The following is a 13,305-nucleotide window of genomic DNA, read 5'->3' as shown; positions in this document are numbered from 1 at the left end:
AGCTTTCCCATCTGGCGAGCTCAGCAGCTCAGCTCCTGCAGAATTCAGGAACACCACAGCATCAGCGATTCGGTCACACCTCTGGAAACGTCAGCCCTTCAACTAGCTGTGCATGTTGATTAACCAGAGTTCAGAAAATTTAGGTTTGACCCTGCTGTGCTGTTTACAGATTATGGTTTAAAAGATGCTGTTCTCTGTATTCAGTTTATTTGACATTCTATTTAACTTGCTTCTGTTTTCACTTTAGCACCAAAGCCTTGACTTGCCCTCTAATTTTCCCCTTTGCTTTCTATTTCTCATGACAGCGATAAGCTATGGTTTACATCCCATAGTGCTTGCCCTGTTGTCCTTCGGAGAACACTGGTGGGGCAGGAAGGAAAGATATGCAGATGTAGTAATCATCAGATTCCATATGTATCAGACCTGGAGTATGATCATCTTATTAACAACCAGATGTCTGCCCTGGAACAAATCATGGTGATCTGTGTGTCTTCTTCATTGAAAACAAATGGGGATCCAAGTGAAGACAAATTAGAGCAGCTCCACGAGAGGAAGAACAGGAACAGAAGTATGCCATGTATTCAGGTGGGTTTCATGGGAGTTTAGCACATTTGAAAATAGTTTTTTAATAAACAACCCTTGGATCCATTTGCTGTTTATCCTATCACCAAAATCTGGACAGTACTCTCATCATTTGTGTACTCAATATGTTTACATGGCTAGGAGAATATAGAATAGTAAATTAATCTAAAGATTTTCTCTTCACATTTATGGGGTCAAGTTTAGTATGGTATAAGGCAGGGGTTCTCCTTTTTCTTTCTGAGGCACCCCCGCCAACATACTATAAAAACCCCCACAGCCCACCTGTGCCACAACAAATGTTTTTCTGCATAGCCAATAGATTAAACGCCCAAGGCAGGCATTAAGGGGGTAGCAAGCAAGGCAACTGCCTGTGGCCCCACCAGGGCCGGCTCTGGCTTTTTTGCCGCCCTAGGCAGAAAAGCCACGCGCCGCCCCCACCCCACCCCACCCCCAACGCGGCAGGGGAGGGCGGAGAGCCCGGCTGGGGCTCTCCGCTCTCCCCAGCGGCCAGAGCGCCGGGAGCAGGGCGGAGAGCCCGGCTGGGGCTCTCCGCTCTCCCCGGCGGCCAGAGCGCCGGGAGCAGGGCGGAGAGCCCGGCTGGGGCTCTCCGCTCTCCCCGGCGGCCAGAGCGCCGGGAGCAGGGCGGAGAGCCCGGCTGGGGCTCTCCGCTCTCCCCGGCGGCCAGAGCGCCGGGAGCAGGGCGGAGAGCACGGCCGGGGCTCTCCGCTCTCCCCGGCGGCCAGAGCTCTCCGCTCTCCCCGGCGGCCAGAGTGCTGGGAGCAGGGCGGAGAGCCCAGCCAGGGCTCTCCGCTCTCCCCGGGGGCCAGACCGCTGGGGGGAGGGCAGCGAGGCCGCCGCGGCTCTCCGCTCTCCCCAACTGGCTGGCACGCCCGGCCGGGGCCCCGCTCTCCCCGACCAGCCGGAGCGCTGTGGGGAGGGCGGCGAGCCTGGCCGGGGCCACTCTCCCCGACCGGCCGGAGCCCCGGGGGGAGGGCGGTGAGCCCAATCACGGCCCCACTCTCGGGCCGGAGCGCCCCGCCGCGCCGCCCCCCTCCAGGCGCCACCCCAAGCACATGCTTGGTGGGCTGGTGCCTGGAGCTGGCCCTGGGCCCCACACCACAGGGCGCCCTGCGAAGCTGAGTTGGTTGGGCTTTGGCGTCAGCCTTGGGCAGCTTGGGCTTCATGCCCTGAGCCCCACGGAGTCTTAACACTGGCCCTGCTCTTTGGTTTATTTTGGTGGACCCCCTGAAACCGGCTCGCTGTCCCCCAGGGGGCCCCAGACCCCTAGTTGAGAACTGCTGGTGTAAGTGCACGAGCAACTATGTTGATGAAACTTATGTACGCAGGGACTGGAACAAGATGTAAGTTAAAAGTTGGAGACAATAGTGCATGGTGGTTACTTTAACTTACCCACTTTTATTGTTGTGTTTCTTGTGTCATTTTTCTCCAAGTCTCTAGGGCCTTGTCTGCACTGAGGATTTCCTGATTTTTTTCCTCAGCAATGCTGGGAATGGAGCACTAGCAGAAATCTGATCCAGATGTTTCTATCATCATGTTATCTAGTCTTAGATGGCATGATGATAAAAATAAATGCCAGTGGCTGAGCTACACTAATGCTTCCCACCATTACTAGCATTGCTGCAGCTGTTGGAACAAGGTTGGGAGGATTTCAGAACATCCCACATAGTTGCTGCCTTGATTGATGTGTACATAACACCAGTTTAAGCACCTGAACAGGTCCTTACAGATGTGTAACTTATAACCCCTCAGAAATCGGCCCCATACTATATATCAATTTAAATTAATCTATGTTTGGGAAAAAAATAGGATATAAGGGGTGAAATCCTGGTCCCACTGAAGTCAATAGGAGAACTCCCTTTGACTTCAGTGCGGCCAGGATTTTCATCCAAGAAGTTTAAAAGTGGAGGCTGGATCAAATACAAATTTAATACCTCCAGGCTGCAAAGAGGAGTAGAACTGGCACCACTCTTAAGTGTCTGCTAAGAATTTCATGTCAGGGTGAGTGCCATGCATGTGGTTCCACATAAAAGAGAGGGAAGGAGAGGCTCCTGGGAACAGGCGTATTCATGTGTGCATATTGCTCTTCCCTTCTGGAGACCTGGGTTCAAATCCCACTTGAGTCACTAGTAAAAATGGGGTTTCGTGTTTTCCATCCTAGTCCTCGGATATTTGTCCACTTCATAAAACCCTATACTCCAGCCTTCTAATTAGTTCCTTCATGCTAGCAGTAGGATCACTAGTATTTTGAAAGTCAGGACTCCAGTACATTGAGAACTAAATGAGAAGCATGCACCAGAGCTGGCTGCCATCTGTCCTTTCATAAGCACTAGATTTAATTTTAAACTTACAGGTATGGCTTCTTTGAAGAAGTAGCAAATTAACCTACAAGGAGAAATCCATTATGAATACTATCTCCAAAAACAAGTGTGCTCAGAACAGCTGCCTGCCTCAGTCACAAAGAAGATAATTAGTTCAGTTCAGCTCATCAGGATTTGTGCAGAGGGAATATTATGCACTGATGATTGGTTAGAATAAGATTTATAGCCTACATATTTCTATAATTGCACTTCCTATGTTGCTTCAGGGTCGCCTGGACTCCTATCGTCTCCTCAAATATGACGTCACCTCTGCAGATGAATTTACAGGTCATAAAGGTTCATTACTGGTGCAAAGGCATAATGTTGCTCCGGGCATGTTTTTGGTATGTTAAAACTGTTACCACTATCTACATGTACAGCTAAATATTTTACTCTGAATGATATTACCACTATATTGGAACAAGCCTATGACTTCTGATTGTCACCATGCTGCACACTGTGTCTAGCCAGAACAGTCTTTCTTCAGAAGTCCAGGGCCCTGCCATTCTCATGCCTTGATCTTAGCTATTTGCAATATAGGACTTGTGATACAAATTGCAGTATTCTAATTCTGCCTAGCAGAGGACTGCTGTACACATGCCACTAGCCAGTTATTTAGAATATGAACCATGTTTCTTTTTCAGTTTCAATTACAACAGTTAGTTTTCATTGTGTTTCTATTAACATGGCTCTATTTCATCTATTGCAAAAAAGCTTTGAAGGCATATTAAACAGGGTATCTCAGTCTTTAACAAGGGGGAAAGCATGACCTTTCAATCTTATTGAAAACCTTTTGCAAATCAGGAAGGAGTTTAAATCAAACGTACACATTGGCTAGTTTTAGGTTTAATATAGTATTGTGCCAGGTTTGAATTCATTAGAACCCCAGGTAGAAGACATACTAATCTTTTAATACTTGAGTGACTGATGCAAAGATTTGGCCATAATAATTTATGTTACAACTCAGCAATAGTTATAAAAACTATACAGAAGAGTTGATTCTTCAGCCCTTTAGTCCCATGCAATATTTGGCTAAGGATGGCTAAATATTGTCAAACTGCATCCATTATTATTACACTGGGATCAAATTTAGTCCCTGAATCTCCATGTGAACACCACCATAAATGCTGTTTTTCCTTTAGTTATTCTTTGTTTCTTTCTTCTAACAACAAAAGTCTCCATTAATGACATAGTGGTTATTTCCCATAAACCTGTTACCGATAGAGATCGGCAATAATCATTTCCTGCATTTGCTCAATATGAATTTTCAGCACTTGCTATGGCATTCAGAGTATAGGAGCTTTAATGTATTCTCCATTCCTGAGAAGAGTAACATTCAAAACTGTTTCCATCAGTGAGAAGCCAATTACTTTTAAAATAAAAGGCAAAGAAAAACATTCCACATGAATATGCCCATCCATGATCAACTTATCCGTCCACTGGGTGACACTGTCGATCCACACAAAGTTACTGGATTGCATCTAAAACTGCAGAAAGTGTGTCCAAGGAAGATAAAATTTAATGTTTGACATTTCATTTCTCTGCACACTATTGCCACGTGTAGCATTTTGCATAAAATATATTAACTTCTTCCTTGATGGTGCAGGGTAAATTTGTCAGATTAATGATATAACTAAAAAGTGGAAAAAACAAAGCCCCCACTCTGTTTACAGAGCTGATCGAAATCAGTGAAAAATAAATTGGTCATTTCTTAATGAGTGGAAAAGGAGACAATACAAGGTAGCTGAGCCCAATGTGTAGTTCATTGGGCATCACCACACACTTGCCAATGGAAAAACATTTCAGTCTGAATGACCCACCAGCTTGTGATACAAATGAGCACTGCTATAACAGGACTGAGTAAAGATGCTAGCCAGCTACATAGAGATGTTTTGGCTCTGTTCCATATCACTGTTTTTGCATTTCCATATGGAAGTGGTTTAGTGAATATGAAAAAAGTTAGGAGGATAATTTAAAACTTTATGATTAATGTTAATCCAGATGTTTACAGCAGTTCATGAACTTGCCTAACATTCGCAGTCATTTAGAAGGTTTAGACAATGAATACATAGCAGTGGTCAATCTGATAGAATAAAATTTCCCCTTACCTAGAAAGATGAACCACCAGTGTGTGTTCAGTATCAATTCTATAGCCAGGCCTGAGAGAGATAAAAGTAGTACATGGAGTCCAAATGCAACTGGAATTGGTCTACTCGTATGGCCTTGATTATTCTTCCTAGAAATAGGATGGTAATTAGCAAGGTTGTTAATGTCCAGAGATGTTTTCTTAAACAAGGACTAAACCACCATGTTTTGGTGTGGCTGGCAGCTTGGCTTTCTGAAAGGAGGTATTAACAGTCCTTTTCAATAACAGTCCCAGTGTCTTTCCACTGGCAAAACAATCAACCAGAAAAGAGATGGGTCAGTTTCATAGGTGACTGGTTACAACTCCCTAAGCGTACCCAAAACCTTAAAAATGAAACTGGACAAAAAACAATCCATACAGATGGTGCCTTCCTTACTATTCCTATGAAAGCATTCAAACCACACGGAATCGATTTTAAGAAATAAGTCGATTCCTTATAGCAAGAACCACGTGACTTTCCATGCTGAGTCAGTGCAGGTTAATCTGCCAAAAAGACTGATGGCAATTTAGGAAAGTTTCACCAGCATGGCCAAGAAGGAGAAAATGTGAGCACAGCCACACCACAGAAATGCAAATATTCTCCATGAGCCCTTTGACCAGATCTACGTGAAACTCCCAGCAACAGCACTCCAGCCTTCTGCCCTAACTCAGGTTATATGGATACTATGGTGATTTGCAAAGTCAGTGTGGGGGGAAGGATGCCTCCAACTGCTACTCTGTGGTCACAGACAACATAATATTCCACAGACTGGCCCAAGAGCTGAGTAATAAATTACCTCAGAACATTCTGGAACCTCAGAGAGTCCATCATTCTCCAGTGGTAGATCCACTTAAGAACCAGGAATGGTGCTGACCTCAGCCTAGAGGAAGTAACTATCTAAGGGCAAAGGGGGTACTGTGCATTCCGATTAGGTATATGTTTGCGGTTGACTATGGGCTTCTCAGGTTTTGAAAAACCAGGATACAAGTAAATTGTTGAAAGTCACATGGAAACTGGTTGCAGAGCCAGAAACAGAACCTTATTCTCCTGACTCCCTGGCCGGTTCCTTAGCCACAATACTATCTTTCTTCCCCTTCCCTTTTTTTCTTATTACTTTAAAGTTGTATACAAAAGAAAGCTGACATCTTCAAATACAGATATCAAGTATTTCAATTTTGCTTGTGTTTTAAGTTTGTATGCAGCAAAATTAATATTTCCTGGAAGGGAAGGGATTCTTTTAAGCCCTGTAAATTTAGGAATGCAAAATTAAATATTTTAAATTTTTTACCTCAGTGCAGCCAACTAAATTTCCTCTAATTGAGTCAACACCCTTGTTAATTTCTTTAGATAAGGAAAAAAAAAATCCCCAGAGGAGCACAATTGTCATCTATGTCCTATGATGAAAAGGCAACTCTTAGCTTGTCTAAAAGGACAGTGTCCATCCTTAATTTCCTATTTACGTAACTATTAAACCAACAAACACAATCAAGTAATGGTAAACAAAAAGAAATAAGTAAGTTGTACAAATTTAAATAACTTCATTAATCAAAGGAAATAAAGCGTTTTGTGATATGAACAATTTTATTTTGAACATTTTTCCAAAAGATGATTTAAATGCCTTGAAGAAATAGTTTTACAGAAGCAATATAGCAATGCAGTTTGCTCCCAGGGGCAGCCACATCTCTCTGAACATGGCATGCGTTTCCTGCCATGCGGACAAATCCACCCCCATCTTAGGAGTCTTTGGCTGGGATTCAATTCCTGTGCCTACAAAACATTAAAGAGCTGTACGCTAAGAGGGGAAACCAAGATTTAACACTGCTTTTGGATAAAGTGGCTTTTCAAAGGCATTGTTTGCGCTGAATTAAAAAAATAAATAAATACACCTCCTTCATCTGGCTTATCTTTCTTCCTTAAAGAATTTTAGCTGCTCTGGCCAATTTAGATGCTTTTTTCAGCTTGTTAGCGTATATGTGATTCATGAAGAATTGACAGAATATTGAACTCATTAATCTGACAGTAACAAGGCATGATATATATTACCAGGAGACAAGTTCATTCTTAAACTGGAATGAGCCAAAATACAGGTACTGTAATAGCTGCAGGGAGGATGGTTGTAAGTCATTGCATCTGAAGCTGAACGTGAGCATAATGCAGAGGCTTCAGCTGGTATAGGATTTGGCTACCCACCTTCTCCTTGGCTCAGGCTGATGTACAGCACATCAGGCCTGTGCTCAAATCTCTCTACTACTCCAGTCGGCTTCCAATGCCGGTGTAAGGCCTGGGTCCTAATTTTCAAAGCAATTAACGGATCAGGCCCCAGTTACCTCAAAGACCAACTTGTGACCTATGAATGCCCACAACAGTTGCTTTTTTTCTAGGACTACGCAGATCACAAAGCCCAGGATGAAGCATGTGAGGGCTGTGGACAAAACTTTCTCTGTTGAAGGGATCCTGCTATGGAACAATTTTCTAGAGATCAGGTGAATCCCACAGTCTTAGCATCTTTAGGAAATCTTGCAAGCCTTCCTCCACCAGAAGTGATACAATTCAAAACACCTCTTTTATTCTAAAACCCCTTTCAACTGCCCCTCATATCCCACTCCACCCCCCAAAAAACCCCAAACCCTTATCTCAAGGAGAGTGCTGATCCCATAAAGGGAGGAGTCCCAGAGATTCAATGAAGTCCTCTAGTGACTCTCCTGTTGCTATTGATTTTATGTGGAAGGTGCTCATATATGGATAGGCATTATATAAAACTAGATAGATAAATGGAGCAGATGTACAGTCAGGCTGAACTGTCTGTATGAATGTCCTTATAAACCAGGTTGAGATCCTAGCTCCCTGAAATAGAGAGGAGACCCTTATCACCAAAATCTTATACATAATGGTGTACAGACCTGATGGAGGAGACTAGCCAGCCTTCCATTTGACATCAAGAGCAGAGCTCCTTTGGGGAAATCTGAGGTAGGTACTGTAAAAGCTTTGTTATCTGGCATGTTGGGGAAATGGTGGGTGCTGGTTAATCAAATATTCCGGTTAACAGAGTTATACTTGACCAATGGAATACCAATTTTCAAAGAATTAGAATACAATAAAATGAATACGGTATAAAATACAGTAATACAGTACACAGGTATTCACCAATCCAGTAGTAGTCCTGCACTGCACAGTGGTTGGCTTCTTGAAGCACTTAGGTGTATACAGGTAACCTACTGTATAGAAAACTTTTATCTTATGACACTATATATCACTATGGGCAGCGCATGGCATACACCCAGATCACTAAAAATACACTTAACACTAAAACTATACTGAACATAATTTAATTTTTTTTGATAATTCAGAAGGCATTTCAAGACTCTTGCAGTGCCTCAGGGTCATCCTTATCAACATCAATTATCATTGTAGATGTGGAAGGTGTAGTAGATTGAGCTGAATCTGTAACGACCCTATGACACACCCTGAAAACCGCTTTTTTGAATAAATCCCTGATATCAGCTTGCTTACTTGTCTTCTGCCTCAGAATGTGTTATTGCATAACCTCCTGGGCAGTATACTAGTCCCCGTTACTAGTTTGAAGATTTGTATTGGGAGATATCAGAAATGCCAGATAATAGAGCTTTCCAGTTGATAAAGTGCCGGATAACACAGCTTTTACTGTAACTCCATTTGCCCCTCAGCAGAGGAAAGCACTGCCAGCTCCGTATGATACAGACTGCAAACTTTGGACTTTGTCAGTTTGTCCACTATACAAGAGGGATTCATTCTCTCTCAGCCTGTTCAAAGGGATCACCTTGAAGTTCTCCAGATCCAAAACATTCAAGGCTAATCATCCTGGAATCCAGCTGAAATTATTTCTGCCTTTTTATGCAGGGTAACCATTTTCCGCTGCCAATGATCCAGGTGATTTTGTTTTGTCATAATCTTTCAACAGTAAATTGAATGTGCATGAATTGTCAGCTTAACAGGCAAGGAGGCTGAAGTCCTCTATCCACGGGAAAGAAACAGTATGTCCATCAGCTGTACAAGCTTCTTCATACTGTTATCTCAACCTAGTACTGGAAGGACCACCATGTGGAGAGGAGGGGACAATTCAGTCTCTAGGCCTATTCCACCCTTGGCATCTCTACCGAGACTGGTACAGGGATGCCAGTTTGCTTCATTTATGGTGGTGATCCATCTACGTGCCTGTTAACAGCAAGACTGGGACTACAAAGGCTCATTCTACAAAGGCCACCAAGCAGCCACCAGATGGTAACAACTTTTGGTCACTACTGTACAGGGTTGGATTTAAACTAGCAACCTAGAAGTAAAAGGTTCTGCATTCCATTGCCAGTTCCCGTAGCCAGCCAGCCAGACCTCCCTCCAGAGTGTTCTTTCTTTTCCTTCAAGGCAAACTGGCTAATCTGAAAGGCAAACATAGTACTGTTGAGGAAACAGTACTTGTAGCAGAAGCTACACTACAAGGTTTAAAAAGAAAAAAAAAGATTTTTTAAAATAATAATAATAAAAATAAACCCAAAACCAAACAAACCACAAAAAAACCCACAAAATTTATTTTTTCAGTTTTTAACACATGTCCATCACAGCTCCCTTTTAGGACATTTACTCATTAAAATACAAATGTAATGACATATTATCTAGGAAAAAACAATCACAGTGCTCAGCCAAAAGCTTGTGTAAACAGAGGGAATTTAACTGCCCTCAATGTTTAAAAACAAAACAAAACAAATAACACAAAACTTGAGTCTCACCATCACCGCAGAGCATCTATAACATGCCAGGAACTTAACAGCCAAAGTGAAAAAAATAACCCAACTAAGAAAGAAGCAAATGCCCAATTAAACTGACCTCCAAGTGGGAAAACCATGTAGTGAGGCCAGGGGACTCAGAAAGTCCTTGGGTCCATTCCTTAGCTTTCTAGACACCATTGATCCTTAGTGGACTAACAGATGTACCACAGCTTCTTGTTGATAGTGTGCCCAGGAAAGGGGCCGTACTACAAAATCCCATCAGATGCTGAAGCTTCCATTAACTTTGAACTGTGGAGGAAATTTAAGAGATTTTTGTGTGCGAAAAATCTTTATTTTCAGTGCATGTACATACACACACCCATACCAACACAGAGTTTTGCTGAGCCACTTCCTTCACGGGAAGCAGCCAGTGTTTGTGAATGTGTTTTGAGTAGTGAACTTTGCGAGCTTGCTAATTATCTGAAATGGTAGACAGAAAAAAGTCAGGGGACCAACTGCATCAGTTACAAAAAACAAGTGGGGCAGACAGAACTTGTGATGAACATAAAAACAACACTTTTATTCCTTTCATCAGCTTGAGAGATGCAGAAAATACATAAAGGAAGTACACCACTATTTTTGTTGCTTAACGGCTCTGTTGGAAAAAAGAGATCCAAAAGACTAAGAGGAATTGATATGGAGACATACAATGCTTACAAAACAAACCCACAATCACAAATAGACCACTTCGTATTTCAGCTTGTTTCTATCTTTTTGACACATAGTACTGCCTTTTTTTTTTTAAATGTTCAACCTCACCTTTGACCTTTTTGATTTGGCAAAATTAGGGACAGAAAAGGAGGAAACAAAACAAAACAAAACAAAAAACAATCCTGTTTGCCCCGGCTTGTTTGTTATGCCTCGCTTAGGAATTTCAGTTTGAGGCCATTTTTTCTCCTTTCAGGCAATTCATTTGCCAGAACGATGTCTGGAAGGGGGGGGCACCATTCAAAAACTTCTCATTGCTTCCACCAGGAGCTCTAATTCAGCAAGTTGTTCTCCCTCCACTGTGGTTTCTTTGGTGAACACTTTATTTTCCAGGGAAGATTTGGGGTTAGATTCTTAGCTGGTATAAATCAGCATAGCTACATCCATTTACACATGTTGAGAATCTAAAATTCATTGTTGAGCAGTAATTGCTTCTACAGAGTCCCAGTGTTCTGGCTGCTTCAGCTCAAGGGGATAGGCACTCCTTTGTTTTTTCTACTTCGAGAACGTAAAGGGACACAAATTTGAAAGACAGCACATTTAAGACAAAACTTGGAAATCCTTATTTACTCCACATATAGCCAGCCTGTGAAAAAATCACATACAACAGAAGGCCACGAGGCAACAAGAGTCACAAGATTTTGAAAAGGGCTGGATCATTTTGACCAGTAACATTTGTGCTTATGGATTGAGACATTACAAGTCTAGACAAACTTGATGCTTGAAGGCATAAATTGATTGCTTTTGTGTGAGGGATGAAATTCCCCCAAGTCATAGCATTTCACAACTGGCCAGGTGTATTATAGGGGGAAAGAGTTGCATGCCTCTGAAGCATCAGTTATGGTCACTGCCAGAGGCAGCACTGGAAGATTTGTCTGATCTGGAGTGGTATGGCAATTCATATGCTCTTAGGAGAGTTTCACTGCATTCTGCATTAATTGCTCTGAATTCATCTTGAAGATGGGAGATTTACCTACCCACCCTTCTATCAAAATCCTAATTTGGTATGATTCTGGTAAATACACACGTGTACCAGAGCATCACATTGTTCTTTTCAGTCTTCCAGAACGTACTGTAGGGCTCAATCCTGCAGTGGCAAGGGGGATGGACAAAATAACCTAGCAGGCTGCTTCTGTAGCTACTTTCCATGGTTCTTATATTTTACCATCCCTAGACAGAATCCGTATTCTAAATGAGCCAACATAACTGGTGTATCCTACTCTAGTTTTTGGCAGTAGGACAGTGCTAATAGGTCCTTGGGGAGTAGCTGCTTTCATGACTAATTCCAGCCAATGTCAGGGGAGGATTGCTCCCCACATAGTTAGTGGACTTGGCAGCGGTAGGCGCCTGCATTGGATTCCTCATTATCTCAGGGTTTGCAGTAGCAGGAAGAGATCAACTGCAGAGTTTGCACTGAGGATCCCAAGAGCAGGAAGAAGCAGCAGGTCGAAGCCACGCATACATTCCCTGCATAGAGAGTAGGACATGTAATCTGGGTCCAGGGTGGCTGACATCTGCTGGTGCATGTTGGGATAGGAACAGAAAGAGCAAACAAAAAACAAAAACAACAACAACAACAACAACTGTAAATGGAATGAGGAATTGGAACAGCATGAGAAAGGATAGTGCTCAGTTAGCAAAAGCCTAGGTAGATAGGCTGGCAGAAAGACATGAGACGCAGGGGAAGGAGTAGGAGAGAGACAGACAGACATAGGAAGGGGAGATGGAGAGGTTGGTGGCAGAAAGACAGGGCTGTGAAAAGAAAAAAAGCCAGGATGCAGAGAAAGTGTAAGGGAAAAAACTGAAATATGGGGACCCCATAGAAGAATGGGGAGAGGGGAAGAGAGAGAGAGAGCTAGGGAAGCAACAGACAGGAGGAAAAAGAAAAAGCGAACAAAACAACGCACGAATCAGCAGAGCAAGGAGTGAAGATGTGGGAAAGCAATACAAAAACCATGTTTTAGGTTAGTATATTTTAGGTAATTTAGTCATCTTCTTGCATGACCAATGAGAGGGAGTTCATTGAAAGGGGTGGGGCTGATTGCAGTCTAGTGGAGAAGAGACAGGTAAGTGCTAACCAGGGGAAATGAGAAGATGGGCAACACCAAGGCTCACATGTCCCCTGTATCCTCAGCGCTCCAGCCAATGCTCTAAAGATTTGTATTAGTTTCAGTTACGATATGCAAATTATTACAAGAGCACTTTGGACTGCCAAGAGAGAAACATGTATGTTGTGCTGCTACTCCTGACAACGTTGGGCTTCTATTGGAACACACTGGCCTGGACTTTGTGTACCTTTTCAGTGAATTCCGTGATCACAAAGAAACTCACAAAACTTTGGCTCGGTTTTGGCAGGAAAACTAGGAGAGAGTCATGTTCCTCTTCAGGATACCTGAGGCAAAATGTGCATGAAGAGTTTGCCTCAGGTTTCTGCAAGGGAAACATGGTCCCAGCAGTTTGCATTTAGCTGCAATCAGTGCTTGAGGTGGAACATTGTTGCCATTCCCTCTCTCACACACATCATTGCCAAAGACAGTTAAAGATGGATCCAGATCTGGATCACCAGATGGAAGGGGAGTTCCTTTGGTTACAAAAAACTTATGCTGCTTGACCCATACAATTCCAGAAGCATAGAGAAGAAGCAGTGCCAGGCAAGACACTGCAATGGTGTCCAACTACCAGAGTAATTCTCAGCTTAGGCTTCCAAATGCCTGT

The 13,305-nt window shown here is 43.0% G+C and overlaps 1 protein-coding gene across 1 annotated transcript in view; it reads left to right on the top strand.

The window, feature by feature from the left end:
• The first annotated feature begins 237 nt into the window (after nucleotides 1-237).
• LOC128837291 (uncharacterized protein C3orf20-like) overlaps nucleotides 238-13,305 on the top strand; it is a 40,794-nt gene continuing 27,726 nt past the window's right edge. The window contains exons 1-2 of the mRNA XM_054028345.1: nucleotides 238-585; nucleotides 3,188-3,304. Coding sequence (XP_053884320.1) covers nucleotides 454-585; nucleotides 3,188-3,304 — 249 coding nt within the window. The 5' untranslated portion in view covers nucleotides 238-453. The remainder of the gene's footprint in view (nucleotides 586-3,187; nucleotides 3,305-13,305) is intronic.

The sequence above is a fragment of the Malaclemys terrapin genome, chromosome 1, assembly GCF_027887155.1.
Source record: "Malaclemys terrapin pileata isolate rMalTer1 chromosome 1, rMalTer1.hap1, whole genome shotgun sequence".
Taxonomy (NCBI): Eukaryota; Metazoa; Chordata; order Testudines; family Emydidae; genus Malaclemys; species Malaclemys terrapin.
This window is presented reverse-complemented; position numbering and strand designations above follow the sequence as displayed.